This window comes from Antedon bifida, chromosome 4 (assembly GCF_963402885.1).
Source record: "Antedon bifida chromosome 4, ecAntBifi1.1, whole genome shotgun sequence".
NCBI lineage: Eukaryota > Metazoa > Echinodermata > Crinoidea > Comatulida > Antedonidae > Antedon > Antedon bifida.
The window spans coordinates 4063093-4083571 of NC_136229.1; the positions used below are offsets into that span (position 1 = coordinate 4063093).

The 20479-nt window shown below is 33.2% G+C and overlaps 2 protein-coding genes across 4 annotated transcripts; both read left to right on the top strand.

Moving 5' to 3' along the window:
* Positions 1–56: 56 nt before the first annotated feature.
* On the top strand, positions 57–3769 carry LOC144839945 (uncharacterized). Its single transcript, XM_078695535.1, has 5 exons — positions 57–282; positions 756–879; positions 1165–1353; positions 1673–1843; positions 2443–3769. The coding sequence occupies exons 1-5, from the start codon at positions 112–114 to the stop codon at positions 3414–3416; spliced, it is 1629 nt and encodes a 542-aa protein (XP_078551661.1). The 5' UTR covers positions 57–111; the 3' UTR covers positions 3417–3769.
* An 865-nt stretch (positions 3770–4634) lies between these two features.
* LOC144839932 (uncharacterized) lies at positions 4635–20174 on the top strand. Of its 3 annotated transcripts, none has more exons than XM_078695516.1 (6): positions 4635–4767; positions 13172–13344; positions 14542–14665; positions 15114–15308; positions 15625–15792; positions 17333–20174. In XM_078695516.1, exons 2-6 carry the CDS (start codon positions 13201–13203, stop codon positions 19567–19569), a joined length of 2868 nt encoding a protein of 955 aa, XP_078551642.1. In that variant the 5' UTR covers positions 4635–4767; positions 13172–13200; the 3' UTR covers positions 19570–20174. The 3 variants fall into 3 exon arrangements, with proteins under 3 accessions (XP_078551642.1, XP_078551643.1, XP_078551644.1); XM_078695517.1 differs by lacking the exon at positions 4635–4767 and adding an exon at positions 11911–12146; XM_078695518.1 differs by lacking the exons at positions 4635–4767; positions 13172–13344; positions 14542–14665 and having other exon boundaries at positions 15252–15267.
* The last annotated feature ends 305 nt before the right edge of the window (positions 20175–20479 follow it).

Genomic DNA, 20479 nt, shown 5'->3' on the forward strand with positions numbered 1-20479 from the left:
ATTATAAATAGAGAAATATTGTCAGTGAATTTCTTTTATTTTTCTTTTCAAAGGAAAACACTCAGGCGTGACTTCTTTTATATCCAAACCAACGAAACGAAACGAGTTATTATGCTGGGCACATACGGTGTCTATAGGGTTGATAAAATGGACAACATAGCCTGGTCGAAGAGAGCCTATACTCTCAACGAATTGCTTAATTCTTTTAAGTTCCCTCTCATCGTACAGGTAGTGAGGGGACACTATGGATCTGAAGATACTGACTCGCTTGGAATGGGACAGGTAAAGAGATTTTATTTATTAGGGTATATGATGACGGTGAATCGTAGAAATGCGTTAGCCTTTAATTATTTAAGCCTTTCATATAATACCTCTATTCAGGAATTTTAGGCCCATGACTCACCAATCGGAGAAATAACTGCATTATATATTTATGGTAATATTCATGAAGAAACCCAATCTGTATCTATAGTAATTGCTGTGTAAACATAATAACGTCTGAATTGTTTGTTCTACTAGAGACATACTTCGTAGGCCTACGTACCTACACGGAATACAAATACTTTCAACTTCCTGATACCAATATCACAGAGGAGCCATGCTAACATTAACAAACAGCGATTGTGATGTTTTTACAATACCTGTATATAAAAATTATCTACATGAAAAATTTCTACAAATAGATATTAATTACAGTTTCTAGCTAAATTATACTAGATTGTTTTTTTTAAATTAATAAATTGTTTTACTTATAGATTGTACGGATACATAGAAAACAAACTCAAAAAAGAGTAATAGCAGTTGAAGAACGAAGAGGTCGACGTATAAGTATACCACGTGATTACGGCATCCCGTTTGAACTCGTACCTGTCAAACGAGGTAGGTAATGACAATAAAGCTCTGTCTACACTATTAAACTTAATGTGATGTGCCCATATATGAACTGATGTCATATCAGTACCATATTTGGGCATATCACAACCATATTTGGTCACGTTGATAGTTTGATAGTGTAGACAGAGCTTAAGAAGATGATGACGATTAGTATGATTAGGGAAGAGTGGAAGAAACCGTAACATAACAAGACAAAAAGACAGTAATATATAAGAGTATATACAATGATAATATTAATACAAATATGTAAATATTTCTACGTCATTGCAGAAACAAGACCACGCACACTAGACGAAATATTATGTGAAAATGTACTCCCGGTCAAAGTTCAATTTTCCAGACACATGAAGTTAGAATATCATGTTGACAATCAGGTAATGATCGATGAAGATTTTGGTACAATGGTAATTGAGGAAATCTACGATGAACCATATCTACAAGGAAATGCTATTAACTTCAGTAAGTTATAAATAACACATTTATTAATATATATAAATAATTGTAACAAATTTGTTTAGGACTTCTTGTTCTGAACAATAAGCTAACAAACAACATTGGCAGCACAGTTTCAATCTTATTGCATCATCCAAAACAATCCATTGATAGCTACTGTAGGCTTAATGTTCAATAATCTTAAAAATAAATCTTTAAGTTTACCTACAATTGACAGATTAGAAATTACTACAAGCCTTTATTTTGGTTATCAACAAAAGTCAAAACATCTCAACAAAGTATTTCATTATAACATTACAACTATGTTGCTTTATTTTTTCTATAGGCGTTCTTGACAATGATATAATAGACATTACAGCGTATCTTAGATTAGAGTTCACTATTGCAGAGGGTCTGTTAGGAGATGACACACAAAACATGTTCAAAACGATGTGTGATGATCTTGACTCCGTTGTTGAGGCAAAAATCGATTATAATCAAGACACAGGAAATCAACGTAAGTTTAAAGCATGGAATTCATTTGGTAATTATATCAAATACTGTAGTTTTTTTAGGATTATTTAATTTCATTTATTTCGTCAATGAAAATAAACAAAGACGTATATAGGCGACGTAATAAAATGTTTTCATTTTAAGGGGCTTTGCGTCTAAAGCATTAGCTTATACAGCTTAGCCCCATTCACAACTTCAATTAATTTTGTATGTACTTTGTATTTATCTGAGATTGTGAATAAAGTTATATATATATATATATATAGGCCTATATTATATAACAAAGAACGTAAGAAACGAATTACTGTCAAGAAGTGGCTAAGCAAGGTGGAATACAATATTTTGTCACACTAAGTCTATCAAAACTCTGAGTTTGACAATAAAGTTTTCACAACGTTTATTCAAATTTTGACAAAGTTTGCAGAAGTCTAGAGTAGCTAAAACTTAATTTTCCAAGAACAAACTCGAGGTTGCAAATACAAATTTGCTTTTGAAAGAAAAATATCATTATTTTCTAGTTTAAATTCTTACTTAGGCCTACTGAAGTACTGTGTACTTACTGTGAATTGTTTGTTCATACTGTTCCGTTTCTATTTCTTAAAGATATCGCAGTGTATTACCAAAGGAAAGACACCAAAAGCTTTAACATTAGAAGTACAATACCTGATAGGACATTGACAATCCACGTTTCTGACCCCAACTCCATCGAAACATTGGCCGACGTTCACTCTTCAGAAACCAGAAGAGAAATTCCACATTTAGAAACAATTATTGATGGTACTTGGTCAGAGAATCATGGAAATGAAGAATCTAACTTCCGTGAATATATTCCAAAACATTTTACCAGCCCTAGACCTTCTTATATGCAAGATAACATTGTGTTTATGTCAGAAACAAAGTTACAATCCGGCAACTTCGAAAGTAAACCGTGGAATGGCAGTTCTGGTTCAGCATCTGTTATTTCTACAACATCATCTGCGTCATCAGTAGCTTCAACATCTAACGTTGACAAAGTTCCTTATAAGAAGTCTGGCAAACGAAATAGCATACCAAGCAGTTTTAGAGTTCATAGTAAAGAAGATGTGGCAGAAGAGGTTGATTCTCCAAGCTTAGGAAATGATAATACTGATTGTGAACGCCAAATGGAAGAAGATAAATATCCGGGTCTCTTTAGAAGCTCAAATTTAATGAAGGTGAGTACAGGAGCATTTCGAGTGGATACAAGAAGCAAAGAAAGGAATGAAGGTGTTTTCACACCTAGTATTGAATATGACGTCAATGAAAAAGGGAAGAAAGTGAAAATTAAAAAGAAGAAAGAAAAAATCAAAAAGGAAAAGAAAGAAAAGCGAATATCGAAAATCCAGGACATTCCACAATCGTTGGAGGCGTTAAATGTAAACCAAGTTATTGATATGCTGACGCTTATCAAATTAGGCTCTTATTCACCAACCGTCGCTATCGAAGGAATCGATGGAGCAAAACTTAAGACTATGAAAGTGGCTGAATACGAGACTAAGCTTGGTATGAGCCCTCAAGATGCAAATAGATTGGCAACTTTCTGTCTCAACACATTTTGAATTTTAACAGACACTTACGTCAATAATGTAACCAACATTGTATTATTGTTTCTCAGGAATTTTTGAACGAAACTGATTTTTTTAAATATTATTAATCAGTGATGCCCTCTATATAATAAATGATTTAAAATAGACTGCTGTGTGTCCAGCCTTAAAAACAAATAATATACTTGCTTAAACTATGGAGCAATTAACTTGCCATGCTTAAAACATACTTTACCAACGTAATTATTTGACAACGTAAGCGGTATTATGCAAGTGTAGCCAAATTTCGCCTTGAAGTATTTCAACATTTTATATATTATTGTAATTATAGTTAGAATATGCTAATTTATCTAATAAAAACTGTATTTATATATCAATGAAATGGTTGCTTTAATGTTCATTTTTAAAAGTTCTACTTAACAGTTTGAAATTTACTGGTTCATCCTACGTTCAGAACCATTCACGACGTGACGGGGTCAAATTAGAACATTTTGACTGTTATTTTAAGTGTTACATCATAGCAGAAATACATTCCCCATAATCTTTCCATGGCTATTATTATTTATTTCTTCATTGATAACTGGGGATAACAGTGTCTAACACGGCACACAAATAGTAAGATAGAAGCATGAAAATAACAATAACAAACTTAAATAATATTTTCACTAACTAAAAGAACTTTAAAAACAATGGGTTTGAACTAAAATGACGCTTAAAGCGCCCGCTGTCAAACTCTCGGATCCAATCGAAAAGTCGATTCATGTCAAATTTTCAAACTAATTATGAGGGCTTGGTCCAGAAAGAATCTTAAGTTACAGAATGTCATGTCTTCTAAAATTAAGAATTTAAAATCTGTATTTCCCGTAGAAAGTGTTTCACTTATAATCTACGTTGTCCTGAAATATCATAATAAAAATATAGACCTATTATTCGTTATTCCTCAGTTTCAGATTTGAAACTTTCTGTGTAACTTAGTGCTGTTCTGAGTTGTCCATATTTTCGTAGTGCTTTTATTCTGCATGCGTTCGTTCAGCCATGATATCCAGTGCATTTAGTTTAAACATACTTGATCCTATAGACGAAACCCTTTGAGCTGGTTGATTGCACCTGCATTGTCCTACGTCCCACTCGACTGCACCCTAAAAGACCCGCGAACAATACACCTAAGATTTGCATAAGAAATAATTGCTAGCCATATTGTTCCAGTGAGTCACACGAAAGAAGGTGACAGTCGCCCATTTTATGACCCGTGTTATGGATATTATACCCGGAATTATGTTCCTAAAAAACTGACATCTAGGCCTACAGAAAATGAATTTTGTGTCCGGAGTTTGCTGAGAATCATAATTATTTTCCAAAATTTAAGGTAAGATACTTTATATATAATTACATTTTTTAAAATAAATCTACGTATGAATAAAAGGACTACGAAGTTTTGTATAATACAGAAAAGTATAATAAACAATAACGACCATTATAATACTGCTAAGCCTTCATTGAAGTTTGTATAGACAAACCACAATGATTCAAATGCATTTCAAAGGGCCTAAGATACTGTCAGTATATAGCACCTGAATAATTTTGGGATTAGAGTTTCAAACTAATTAATAACATATTCAAAATATTTCCCAAACGAATTTCTTCTTCATGGATCTGCATGTAATAATATAAAACAACAGATTGAACACATTAGTTTCAACAGCAGAACTTGTTTGTTTATAATGTTACCAAGGAAGAGTGAAATTACACTGATACAATACAATGATGTTACATAGAGAACCTGGGTATTAGTTAAGTAAGAGAAGTTAAGTGTGTTATTAGATGATATCGTATATACAATAATTTATGTATAATGTTTTTTTTTGTCTTTTGTGGATTTCCCATTTATCATTATCATTAGCAATGTTTCATCCATTATGATTTTTACATTAATACATCATCTAATGCAGCATATTAACTACAGTAACTCCAACATAACTATACATCATTTGGTTTGCAGATCTACAAAGCATAACCAAATCATTTATAGTATATTATTATACTAATTCATAATAAAATATTGTAATCTTTTCTTCATTGATATTTATCTACAGTAGTTTCTCATCTCATTCATATGTTTTACTCCTCTGTTTTCCAATCAATCTTTCTTATTTGGTTTTCTCATATCAATGCCAACAGCAAAAGTAAAATTCAGAGAATATTGTACATATAAATAAGGCCAGTAGAGTCATCGGTGTCGAAATGAAATCTCTGGATGACAATGTTTAAAACATTTATACTTAAGAAATTGAACTCAATTATGCAAGATTCATCTCACCCATTATATTCAGACATTATTATTATTAGCAGATCATGAAGGGGCTATAGACCCGGCACAACAACAAATATCCACAAACCGTTTTAAATTCTCAACACACAATTAATGTTGACAATAATGTTAACTTGTAACTTATATTAGTTTTTGGTGATGTGACATTAACATGGCATGTTCAACAACAAAATATTTGTTTAAGAGGACAATATATCTTTAAATGTACTATAGGCACTAACAATGACATTCTAAAATAAACTTACAACGGGCCTAGTGTGTTCGTATCCCTAACAATAATTTTAAATTTAATCCACGGGTTTTTACTATTCTAGTTTGTGTTTACAATTCAATACAGTACGTGATTGTGAGAGTGACCCTGCTACTGTACATCTGATTGACATTTTAGAGATGAACATTTTAAGTTTCAATATTATCACATTACTGTATTTATCATAAATGAGTATTGTGTTTATAAGTTAGCCAATATGACACCTTATGGCAATGTTGATTTGCATGTATTTATTTGGTCAGATGTTTTGCCCTACTCTGACGTAATTTGTACTTTATACTAAGTAATTCTCGGGTGGGACCCTACTCCACAGTAGTTAAATACAATTACAACCATGTATACATTGTTAGGCAATATTTACCTTCTTAAAAACGACACGCCTATGAACATAGTGGTGCACCGTAATACAACACTAATAATATTCAAAGCACCGTAGAACAATAACATTAAGTACGTAATGATTACAGACAATACACACGTCATCATATAGGTTTTAGAAATCAATTCATCGTTCTTCCCTCGCCTTTCAGTTTACCCTTGGATATTATACGTCAGATTGCTCATTAGTCACCTGTGTTTTTGCGGTTAATTAGGCAATACCACCAAAGATACAGTAATATAGGACTAATAACTATTGTAATATTAGTTCAAGTATAATAGATAATTCCAGTTTTAAAAATATTATTAGTTGATAATAACGTAAATAAATGCATTAAAGATGAACAAATCTTCAAGATACTAGCATATTCGGTGGCCTGACGAGTGGTATAATGCCTGGTGCAGAGTCACAATCATATATGTACACATTCTATTTCATCATCATCGATCTCATGCTTTGGGGTTTTGCTTATGATTGTGTTGAGAATGGTAGGGAGTCACCTGATGCCCGTAACCATGACAGATATTATAATATCTTTAAGCTGTAGTTAATCTTTAAATCTTCTTACATTGTTAATTAATTATCATTTTCATATTTTTTTTCATACATTACCGTACAGTATCTGTTTGTTTAAGATAGAACATCATAGTATAGTACATCCTGTAAAAAAAAACACATTAAAATGCAGCATAATAATATGAGACGGCGATAATTTTGTAATTAAGTTTTAAATGTTTGATACCGATGACGTAAATCCCTCTCTGTAATCAAATTCTGTCTGTCAATACTCAGGTTTTTATGAGAAGATGAGTATTTCAACCATTCTGACTGCAATCGGGCCTATCAATTAGGGCCTGTCGGTTAGGACCGTTGATTGTAAATAGGAGGTAAGTTAAACCAAAACAAATTTATAGAAAGTACTACAGTATTGTAGTTAGATCTTTAGAGACCCTAAACTATTTTCAATGTTGTTGATTTAACAGAATGGGAAATGTTTATGTGAAGTACTGTAGTAATGTACCGGTAGCAGTGGCGTAACGTGTAGGCAAGAAGCCCCTGGTTTAGGAACACATTTTAATGCCTGTTTTTTTCCCTCTGGGCACTGCTCAGGGCCCCCATACTGTAAGCTTAGGGCCCCCTGGGTTTAGCCATGAGTGAGCGTTCATAGCCGTTACGACACTGTACTGTAGGTATAAACGACTTTTTATTCGAGTAGTAAATTGGTGGTTTAGCGTGGGTTTTCAATAAAGAATCAACAAATGAAAATCCGCTGACATTTACTGTACGCCAACAAATTGTGATAATACAACATTGTAAACATAGAATTTTGGCGCGAATATCACACACAACCACATATTTTCCGCAAGGACCAAATACCTATGATACGGTATAACAATCAGTGACTATTTACATTGTTTAACTACTTGGTACAGTATACCATCTTCAGTAAAATCTTAAATATTTTCATCGTTATATTTAGAGATTCAATTCATTTTTATGGAAATTGTAATGGTCTCACTAGTTTCCTAGTACGCTACAGTGATAAGCCTAAGTGACACGCATTCGTCACAATGCTAAATGAAGAAATAATATTGTCTTCATAGGCTACTATACCATAAACGTACTAACACTACCAGTACATAATATTTACTATAGGCCATGTTTATATTGCTCGACAGTACCGTACTTAAATACACGGAACCTTAGACACACATACTACTGTTAAACCTATGTTTGTTTTGCTAGTAAAGATGGTAGTTTTGTACAAAGAGTCATTGTAAATTCCACAGTGGCTAACCTGGTAATTTGCTAATTATAGCTTACATTACTATTTCAAGAAATTATAAACAATAGTTACAGGTGGATTATGATAATAATCCTTTTATGACATTAACTGCATGATTTAAATAATAATTTAGATACAAAATAATAACATTAATGAAAAAAGTATTAATACCAAACAAGTATTGCCGAAGTGTATTTTAAGTTGAAATGTGTTCTTAATTAAAAGTACAGTAGATTTGTGAAAAAAACTAATAATAATTTAGATACAAAATAATAACATTAATGAAAAAAGTATTAATACCAAACAAGTATTGCCGAAGTGTATTTTAAGTTGAAATGTGTTCTTAATTAAAAGTACAGTAGATTTGTGAAAAAAACTTAATTACTACAGTACTAATCATCAAAATCAGGTACTATTGTATGTTATTTGATTTGTTCTTTCACCCGAAAACATTGACCAAATTCTTGTATGAAACGATAGTATTGTGACGGTACTTTAATTCTTTAAACCTATTTGAAAACACAAAATAAGTGAGGTACAACTTTCTATAGCATAATTCAGTAAAACAATAAATTGTTTGCACTTTTAAGAATGTGCTAACTTAAAAGAAACAATGAAATGCAAAAACTTAACAGATTACTTTAGTTGACCTTTCATTCCTAAGGCTCTGTCTACACTATCGGACTTTATGTGACAAAAAATATATATGGACATGATGATGTCATATATCACTACCATGTTTGGGAATATCACTACCATATTTGAGCACATCACACTTTTTTTGTTAAATTAGTTTGATAGTGTAGACAGATAGACCTATACAAATAAGCTATTATAATTATACATATTTTATTTTAAAAACTAATGAATTATTATTGATTAGCAATATTTAGTGTGGTTTACGGAGATTTGAAGATTTTGGTCAAAGGACACAAAGTTAAAAAAATAGTAGGCTATTTGTTGCGTGAAAACATACTGACAGTACTTAGATGTACCGGAAGAAATATTTTGTTGGTATAAGTTAGGCATACAGTATATCAATACACATAAACATTAATAAAATTAATACAGTGAATTTGGAGTGTAAATTAAATATTTTATTCTATTCAGTAAGAGTGAAGTGAAGCACTGAGGAGTGATGACATTTAAGGGCGTGTCTCTCAAACCAACAATTTACTTGTACTGTACAAATGTATAATATATATAAAATAAATACAACAGGAGTAAGAATAAATAAGTGATGCTATTACGGTCCTAGTTATTATCAAAATGATTACTAATTTCAAAACAAAATATAGGTGGTATAGGCCTAAATGTTATGGCTAATAATAATTATAAAGAAATAACATTTTCCTTTAGTTAGAATACTTACTTAAAAATAATAGTAATAACTTTTATTTAGAAGCATTCGCCTGATGAATGGCAACCAGATAATAATATTTATTGGAAAATCCCATGACTTAAGACCGTCGGCATTCTCACGAATAAACTGTAACACCATCTTTCTTTCTTTTGTCAAATTCGGAAGGACAGATCTAACCTTAAACCACAGTATTGTTGTGTACTAATCACAATGCGAACAAATGTTAATACCGGGTACCTAGTATACAATACTATCTTTTCATTAAATAGGGCATTCTGTCTTTTTACAAACAACACTGTATGTTCGCTCGTTAGTTTGACAGTAGCATATTATACCATGGAAGAATGAAATGTCCCTGATTATACAAATAGGAAGCGAAAATAAACGAATTCAGTCAGGTGAAACAAGATATATAAATGGGTATTTGAAAATTACTGTCACTGTACAAACATAAATTATGAACTTAAGATGCATTGTCAATTATACTGGATACAGAAATAACAGTTACTTCTATTTGAATTTACGGAAATATGAGAAAGTCATTATTTTGTCTTGTTAAACGCAACTATTCATACAAATAATATTACTGAAATTACTGAAAAACATAAACCCGCTCACTCCACCAATAGAAAAACTACTTCACGTTTCAATATAATTAAGCGGAGTGAAAAATTGTACAGTTGCCAAATGCCGGGATAGAGTTAATATTTTGGTCCATATGGAAGATAAAAATAACTCGAGATTTTATCAAGCTTTGTGAGTACGTCACCAATATATCGATTATTCTGAAAACTAATAGGCATCATCTGTTAAATTAGTTGTCCACGTTATTGAGAGAAACATTGACTTTACAAAGTAATTCTACTTGGCAATCTGTGGCAATCACAACTCACAGAGAAGAACGTGTACCTCTACAGTAGTGTTTAGAAAGTAGTAAATAGGCCTACATTATTTCTATCTCTAAATTGGTGAAACAGCTCTTAGGTTTGTCTCTACTTATATATTACGATATTTACTTTAAGCAAGGTAGTCTGCGTTCCAGACGGAGTTTTGACTTAATATTAGTAAAAATAAAAACCTTTGGCACATATGGCGTTTCATACGTATACTACTTGAGATTGTAAACTTGTATTTCCAGACAAAAACCGAAAAGTGGACTAACATAAAAAATACAATTACATACAGACTTGGGGCAAGTCTATAAACAAGGCTGTAGATTGATTGCCTTGCAAACAACTAGGGTACAGTAGTTGCAGGAGTAATCAGTGGATCTAATCCCATGCGTATTATAAAAATATACCAAAACCATGCTTCCTTTTGAACTTGCTAAATTTATATTTGGATACTAGTGAAGGTCAAAATACTATACTTCAGCTTAATGAGTATTCAGACATTTCATTATTGTTGTACACAATGCATATCTATTTACCATCCCTTATTATATTTCATTATACACAGATTATAATGGAACCATCTGTTATGATCGCAATTGATATTGGCCTATTGTATGGATTAAAATTAAAAGTTGTAATTTATATTAGAAAGTTAAATTGATAAATTCAATATATTCGTGTTCATTGAAATCTCACAATTATCTACTAACGTACGCTAGTACTGTACAAGCCACTTGCGTTTATTCGTGAAGTCTACGTATAACAGCGTTAGATATAAACTGCGTTAGACGTACTGTAAACTGCTTTAGACGTAAAGCATGCCAACCATAAACTGCCTTAGACGTTAACTGCACGCAGCGTAAACTGCACTCCGCGTTAAGTTTGGTTCACACTAGGACGGAACACAACGTAAGTGAGTTGACTAATCACAAGCGATGGATTATTTGAACTGTCACTTGTCATTGGTCAACACGCTTGCGTTGCGTTTACGTCCTTGCGTTACGTCCTAGTGTGAACCAAGATTTAGACGTAAACTGCTTTAGACGCAAAGTGTGCCCATCATAAACTGCGTCCGACGTAAAGCTTGGTTCCCACTAGGACGCAACGCAAAAACGTAAACGAAACGCAAGCGAGTTTATCAATAACCAGCGACTGTTTGATAATCCTTCGCTTGTGATTGGTCAAATTACTTGCGTTGCGTGTACGTCTTTGCGTTGCGTCCTAGTGAGAACCAAATTTTAACTGCACGCTACGTAAACCGCACACAACGTTAACTACGCCCAACGCAAACGGCACCCGGGTACGTAAATCGTGCCTGTTAAAGACGTGCTTCTTATAATTGAACTCAGTTTAGCATGAACCATTTGCCCTTTAAATCCAATAGTTGATGTAATACACGAGCAATCGTGATTTCTCCCTATTCACTATTTTGCTTAGCAGTTTCAATGATAATACTGGTTGGGGTGTTTGAGCAATGACAATAGAAGTGGTATATTGTTGGGTCGGATGAATGATTACGATAAATGTGGCGTAAAGTAATGCAAATACTTCGGACCATATTCTCACGTCATAAGTGTATACACCCGATCAACAGGTTAGGCTAGTATAACTGTAGTTCTCTGTATTATCTTTGTTACTGTATTTGATCACTGTATATAAATTATTTACTGACGTTTCGAGATTTCGGAAACATTAGGATGTGAAATTGTGTAATTACGATACAGGTCAGTAAACTATAGTATGTATTTTAGAAGTAATATGTTAACGTTTCAATCACAATGTAAGAATCGACCATAGGCCTACACATATTTTCTCGATACTTTCGATATCATATCTCACATTGATTTTATTGGATTAGTTTGAGCAAACAATACAATACACTAGTCTGTGCTAATATTGTAACAGTGATATTACTACTGTATAGTTTTAAATGGTAAAATGTGTTTTTTCATTTCATTTATTTCAATATCATCATCGCAGCCTTAGCTGAATTACAAAGATATTTACATTTTCACAATATTAAAATTTGTATAAAAGTATAAAACCAATGATAATTATATATAAAAAAGGGTGCAATTTACACAAGAAATACTATAGAAAAGTTTAGCTTAAAAATGTGTTACTGTATGTACAGTACTGTACGGATGATGTTTGTTCTGTAGGCCTACAATATTGTGGAATTGTACGGTATACATGATACAGAAAGGATTTATCATTATGGAAGAGTTGTATTGCTTAGATTGGAGCCCACCTAAATCTACCCATGTAGGAAATATCCTCTATGCCCTACCTAACCTTAAATGAATATGAAATAACTACTGTGTATAACTGATATTATTAGACAAGCAAAACGAAATTCCAAACCACCACCCAGTGATTAACAGTCAATTAACTTATAAACGGTGAAGATGATGAAAACATTTGAGAGAACCGAGATTCGAACCCGGAATCTGATTGATACAGAGGCATCCGACTATTAGACCACTGAGGCTTTCATGGTGTACCTCAAACTAGCTCGACTAGATAGACTCTTAAACAACCTCGTGTAAGGTGGATACGGCACTACTGTAACTGTACATAGCACCAAATAGATGCTTTTTTATACTGTTATCACCAAAGAGATGCTTTTTTTAAATACTTTTATCACCAAAGAGATGTTTTTATACTGTTATCACCAAAGAGTTGTTTTTATTATACTGTTATCACTAAAGAGATGCTTTTTTATACTGTATAACTGATTGTATTCCAGGTGAGACCTGTTACCGTTCGGCATAAACTATGTCTAAAGTGGAAGACATCAAGTGGTCTAGGCAAACTCACAGTCTCAAAGATGTTCTCCGGAAGTACACCTTCCCACAAATCCTCAAGGTCACCGCTGGTACATACTCACCAGACGAGAATGAAAGTTTTTCAGCGGGAAAGGTACGGTACTGCATTAAAAACATGCCTTTATAATCAATAACTATGTCTCTTGTATGATAGTCTACTGTTTGTACAAATCTAACTTAACATAGATAACTGCACTGTAAACTAAATAACTATTGAAAATAAACTATACCAGTAGGGCTAACTGATTTAAAATAACCATGACAACCAAACATCATAACATAATAATAATGATAATAATACAAAACAATTTTGTATTCTACAGTAGGCCTATGTTAGGATACATTTATTTATATGTTTACATTGCCTAAGTGTTTGTAATGGTGATGGTACTAACAGTCTCAGCAAATTGAAAAGTCAGTAATTAAAACAGCTTTAGTTGAACTAGATTTAACATTGGCTTACTAAATACTTAATATACCTATACCGAATCGGAAATTAACCCTTAACCCTTAATAAATATCTGTTCACTATGCGTGTCGAATTTATTTGAAGCGCATCGCTTAACCTTCAAGGTACAAATTCCTTTTCAATAATTCAGTATTGAATGTATTTTATTCAATGTATTAATTTCTTTGTACTGTACTTAAAATGTACCACCAGCCACACGGTAACTTATATTATAATGTACAATCGGAATCAATAATGTTGATACTATTATTTGCTATTCCATGAAATAAGGTTACTGTATTCTTAGAAAATATATTTTAACATATAGGCCTACTGTAAATGCAGTATTTGAATTCCAAAGGTTTACTTTTCATAAACTGTTAGCACAGTTTTAAAAACAATCAATAACTGAACTAAATTTACAATGATATTATTGGTGCAAAATGGAAATAGAAAGCAGAAACAAGTTATTAGGAATTATATCATTGCTATTATCATTCATTCATTCAATCTTTTACTTCTGAATCTCTGGTCCATAGAAAGTAAAAATTACATATAAATGAAATAAAATAAACAAGACTAATTACTACTACTCATCTCAGGATGGCATTCCCACTGGAGAGCATCTTCGACTTAACTAAGACGTTGCTTATAATCGTTGAGACTAAAATAAAGTTGTGTACATTGGTTATACTTACGATTCTTGAGCAATGATTCTTTGCACAGTTTTTCACGTCACAAAGTAGATGGAAATATCTGACGCTTTCAATAACTCCCGCGTATAAATTCTCCAAGTGGGAAACCAACCTTAGCTCAATAATAATAATTTGAGATTATTTTTAGGTGATGCGAATTCATCAGCTTTGTCGACAGACGAGAGTTCTTGCCAGTGATCGGAGGGGAAACCACATTAGTATACCAATAAGATATGGAAATGCACGGTTTGAAATTATTAGTAAAGGAAAAAGTAAGTAACAACATTAATATTATGACAGGACTGATTGTATAAGATAAAAAGAAAGCAGCGAAACCCCACAGTATTTTTCCATTTTCACAATTAATTTTAAATAATCTTTTATAAACTACAGACATAATTTAGTTCTATACATAAAATTGTCCATGGATGGTTGTATGTAGTGTTATATTTGATAATTGAGATTGTGTGAACTCTTCTCTTATGCTTTTTTTATGTCGTTTTACAAAAGAAATGTACTCTTCCTCTTTCAAAAAGAAACAGTGGAAAGATTATTTAGGCCTATTTCAAAATATAACTGTAACCAACACGCTGCATATGCCTACCAACATATTTGCTGCGTCATTACCCGGCATTCATTAAACTGCGGGAATTTCTAAATCTCTATGTATTATAGTTAATGTTACAGTTAATAACAATATGCATTTACTTGTATGTACAGAATCTAAGCCGATGTACCTTCGGGAGATTATCGACAGATGCCTATTGCCACGTGAGGTCCGATTTGCTGTAGACGATGACCCTAAATTCCGACTACAGTTTGCAAACACGTTAGCCACTGAAGAAAAGTTCAGCACATTATTACTAAAGACAATGTATGAGGAGAGTTTCATCCAAGGAAATGCAATTAATCAAAGTAGGTTTTTGTTAAAATGTTTTGGGTTGAATAGTAGAATATTTACATGTGTTAAAACATTTGTAGTTCTATTTCAACGAAATATTCTCTCCATTTAAAGAGAAATACTATAGTTAGGGGGAAAATTGCAAAATCAGCTCTGTGGTCATGTTACATATAGATTATCTGATAAAACTACTAGAAAGTATAGCAAGCCATTGCCATTTCCCCCTGACTGAGGAGTTCTTACATATTTGACTTGACTACTGTTCTAAAATAAACCTATATTCAATTATTTCATTGCATCCATTTTATCAATTTTATTTCTTCCTAACAGATTTATTAGATACAATGGTGATAAACTTACCAGTTCACGCAAAACTAGAGGTCGCTGTTGCAGAATGTTTTAGAGACAGTCCCGTTGCAAATTGGGATAAATATACAAATCTCCTGGAAAGGCTAGTCAACAAACACGTCACATTTAAGTTAAACGCGGGAAACAATCGTAAGTAAATTGACCAATGTACACAACTTTATAATAGCAATGATTTTCTTCATCTCATTTAAAACAAAATCTGATTATAGTATCTAGTCAAAAAGGGCATTAGGCTCTGTCTACACTATCAAACTTTATGATATGCCCATAATAATGGACATGATGATGTCATATTACTACCATATTTGAGTATACCACTACCATATTTGAGCACATCACAATTTTTTTTTAAACTAGTTTGATAATGTAAGCAGAGCTTTAGGAACAAGATACTAGATTACGAACACCCTACAGTAGATTCATTCATTCATTTTATTTGATCAAACTCATTGTCAACATATACAAGACCAACAAAAAGTACACATAAAATGGAGTTAAAATGGTATAAAACTGCAATAAAACAATAAAAAGCAGTGAGAAGTGTGAGTTACAATATTGAAAAAATACAATCATATAAGATTGTAAAATACGTTTAAAAATGTTTTAAAATACATTAAAAATTAAATGCATAATACACTAAAAATATAAATTGTTTGAAAATGTTGAATTGATTTGGCAGTATAAGATTTTGATAAAGATTTATTTATTATTTATTTAGCATCCATTCAGCAATACATTTAAAATATATAAACAAAGAATAAATACAAAAAATTGGGATTTAAAAATGTATACTGTAAAACCAAAGTGGGGGTCCTGAAATTTACAAACAGTAATACAAATTAACCGCTGCTTTTTTTCTTCTAAAAATAATACATTTTATTATTTAAGATGATTCAATCATCGTAGATATAACCAGAGTTCCATGGTTTTAACTCATACTATAGGCTTATGATAGAGTGTTGGTGGTATGTGTGTGTTGTGTACCGCAACAGTATCTTAGTCTTTGTATGCCAATCCCGATTGCAGCTCAAACAAGCTATATACCAGGACTACGAGGCTCCCGTAAATGCTGGTCCGTAAATGCGGGTCCGACTGTATCCCAAATATGATAGTGAGAAAGTCTATGGTATTTTGTAACAGAAACAACATATTCGTTTTATTCCATACAGTATACCTTGAACACACTCAGAGCTGATTTATATGTAAAAATGCATTTCGTACGGCAATTACTCTTCAGCATAAATACATACAATATTCACAAATATTTATGAGTGCCAATTTGTAACAGAACACCATATTTAATCTGTATGAGAGTTGTTTGCCGCAGGCAATTTATTCCATGAAGGGTGAAGAATACTAAAAACACAGAAATTGTGTATGACAAGCAAAACGATTATACTGACATGTTGATACATCATCTTCTTTCAAACCTGCCAACTCTTGTAATAAGTATTATTTTGAAGAAGTCTAGAGAAATTAAGAAATGTCTAAGACTGAATACGCTTTTGTAGAAAAACAAAACAAAAATATGATACTAGTAATACTAAAATTATAATAATAAAAATAAAAAAAATTTATGTGTTAATTATACATTAGTTTATGGAAAAATAACAATGCTGATTTTAATCATATTTTCTAATTTACAAATACGTTTTTTTTTGTCTTTTAGAAATCACATTTTTCTCGGACAAACGACTTGAAAAGAGTTCCACGCAAACAGACATTGAGCACGCTGTCCCAGCTGCTGTATTATATGTAGAAACAAAACAAAAACGGAGGCCACCTTCAGGTAGTAGCAGCCCAGCGTCAAAAACTGTCGGCCCAGTACGTACACGCTCAAAATCAGTCGATCAATTAGCAGAGAAACCCAGAAGTCTGGGAGCACGCGGTTCAAAAACGTATGTGAACGCAATGGAACGCGAGGAACGTTTGAAAAAGGCTGTCTCGACAGGTGACATTTTAAAAGACACAAAAAATAAGAAGAATAAGAATGGTTCAGAGAAAGGATCTTTTTCTGGTTGGTTGTTTGGAACATTGACTGGTCGTAGAAAAAAGAAACGGCCCACAGTCATTGAAAGTAACTCAGAAAATGACAAAAAGACAAATAATGATGTTGCTGGTAACAAACCAAAGCTAGAAACACAAACAGAAACAAAAGAAGCAACTCCCGTTGTACAGAATGGTAGAGGAAGAAAAGTGGCAAAGTCTGCCGAAAAGTCTGCAGAAAAGAGGTCAAAATCACAACCAGCCAGACAAAAGCAAAAGGCTCCTAAGAAAGAAAATGGAAAAGTTGAACAGTCAGTTTCTAAAGGTGAGGAACAAACAAAGAAATCTAACAAGAAAGCTGGCAATACTTCGTCTTCTCAGACTAAAGAAGTAACTAACAAAGCAAAAGAAACTGAAAAGAGTGACGTTAACAACAAGACACCAGTTAAAGAGAATAAAACACCAGTGAAAGCTAAGGCACCGTCAGCCCCAAAAGCTCAGGCGTCGTCAACACCCAAATCCCAGACACCTCCTTCGCCAAAAAGTGATGTTACTCAAAAAAGCTCTCCAAAATCTGATCAGTCAACGCCAACCTCAGTCAAGAAAAATAATCAAACAAATTCAAAAGCTAAATTACCAAAACAGGTAAAAGATTCTAAACAGCAGACTGAGAAAACACCAAAAGAAAAACGAGACAATTCTACGTCAACGACGCCTCGGTCAATCCTGAAGAAAGGAAACACACCTTCGGTTTCTTCTTTCTCATCAAATTCCTCACTAGATGGTCGAATGGATGCATCCCGTCCTGAACGACGAAATGGACCAGTAATCACTGACCTTCACCGAGATATTCAACAAGATCGTTCCGCTGAGGGCACTGAATTTTACGCAACGTTAAGGAAGAACATGCCAGTTGATATTCCTGTGCCAGACTACAAGAAACAAGAGATGGAACACCAGAGAGCTTTGTCTGCTTATGCCACAACACCAAGGTCATCCAGAGATCATAATAACCAAATGATAAACAACAACTGGAGACATCAGTCAGACATCATCAACGTTTCTCCTAACCAACATATAGTGGGTGCTGTTATACATCGTTATCCAGAAGATGAAACAGACTACATGAACGCAGAAGTTGAAATGTTCCCACATCATATTTACGCAAACAACACGATGAATGGTACTGTTCCACCTTCGCCACCTCCACCACCTGCTTTCCAAGACCCAGTTTCACAACCACCAGCGGCGCCATTGCCACCACCACTCCCACCTGTTTTCAATTCTCAACGTGCCGATTTCACACGGTCAGTGTCAGACGAACCCTATAACGAATTTGCAAGTCAGTTAGCAAAACTGAGACCTGTACAGCAACAAAGTCCCAGGCCTAAGCCACAGAACCAGACAGTCGATCTGATGACCGAATTAAAGATGGCAACAGAACGACGGAAATCTCAATCAGATCTGGTAGATGGGCTAACCAACCAAACTTTCAATAATGGATATGCCCCACGTAGAGAAAGCGACGCATTCCCATTCAGACAGCAGAAACTTACAAACGGTGGTACATTACCCCCACCAACGAAACGTCAGTTTTCAAGCCCGGCGATTCACTATACCCCTAGAACTGGTCCACAGACACAACCCAAGCCGTTCCGGAATCGCATCAGTAGTAATAACAATGACATACGTTCGATGGCTGATGTACCAAGGAATCTTAAAGGGGTTAATGTTGCCCAAATAAGTGACTGCATGCGATTGCTAAACTTGGAGAAGTATATAGAAACTTTTAAAACTCACAAAATTGATGGTGACATGCTGGTTGATTTAAATAAGGAAATGTTGAAATCAGATTTAGGAATGTCGGAGATTGATGCTGCGAAGATTATGAAATTTGCGACTGGTTGGCGACCGCAATGAGAAACAGTTTAGAAGCTTAGTACAGTAAAAAATTAAACGTATAGAAATATTGTTTTTCTCCTAATCTATTTAGGCCTAGATATTGTAAATTGATAGTATGTAAACTACTTTAAACTTAAATTACATAAAGAACAATAAATATGTATTTTAAACTTTCTATTGTACATAAAAAAGTAATTAAATATAAGACATGCTATTTATTCGGTTAAATTACGAACATTTTTAAAGGTGTCAAATGAAAATGTGTTTAGGATGCGAGTTTAAATTCCTAAAACGCGTTTAGAGTATCAGTAACTTTAACATCTGAAACGCATTTGTTTGATCGTGAACTGCGCTAATACAACTATAATCTTAAACGAAATATCTAAGATAGAAATGATGTCTCAGGTATATAAATGTGTTTTTACCAGTATTTTATGAAAAAGTAGTATTCTTTATTGAAAAATATTGTATCTTATTGTAAATATAGAAACACAGACGCTGATGATATCGTTGGCTCTGTGAATTAGGTTGTATGGATTATTATATCATATTTTTATATTCATGTATTATTGTTATACTTAACCCGCATAGCTGTATCAATCTTATAACCCTTAATAAAGATTAGGCCTGATCTATACGTGCGTTAAACATTTTTTTTATTGGGTTAAGAGGCCTATTGGTTCTTGGTTGTCTATCCCACCACACCCGCTAACATATATGTTACTGCTAACTGCTATCGGTTTGTGACGACCTCATATGATCTATGCTAGAGTTCTAGACCGAAATTAGTTAATTAGAACAATATTTTAGTGATATGATTTAGTGATTATTGGAACTGTCGCTTCTAAAGCTTGGCTTTCACTAGGACGTAACGCAAGGACGTAAACGCAACGCAAACGTGTTGACCAATGACAAGCGACCGTTGGAA

Bases quoted from the DNA above. Each gene is read 5' to 3' on its own strand.
- LOC144839932 (XM_078695516.1), top strand. From the start codon at position 13,201: ATGTCTAAAGTGGAAGACATCAAGTGGTCTAGGCAAACTCACAGTCTC. The intron at 13,345-14,541 runs GTACGGTACTGC...GATTATTTTTAG, and splicing joins AAAGTTTTTCAGCGGGAAAG to GTGATGCGAATTCATCAGCT. The intron at 15,309-15,624 runs GTAGGTTTTTGT...TCTTCCTAACAG, and splicing joins AGGAAATGCAATTAATCAAA to ATTTATTAGATACAATGGTG.
- LOC144839945 (XM_078695535.1), top strand. From the start codon at position 112: ATGCTGGGCACATACGGTGTCTATAGGGTTGATAAAATGGACAACATA. The intron at 880-1,164 runs GTAGGTAATGAC...ACGTCATTGCAG, and splicing joins ACTCGTACCTGTCAAACGAG to AAACAAGACCACGCACACTA. The intron at 1,844-2,442 runs GTAAGTTTAAAG...TATTTCTTAAAG, and splicing joins TCAAGACACAGGAAATCAAC to ATATCGCAGTGTATTACCAA.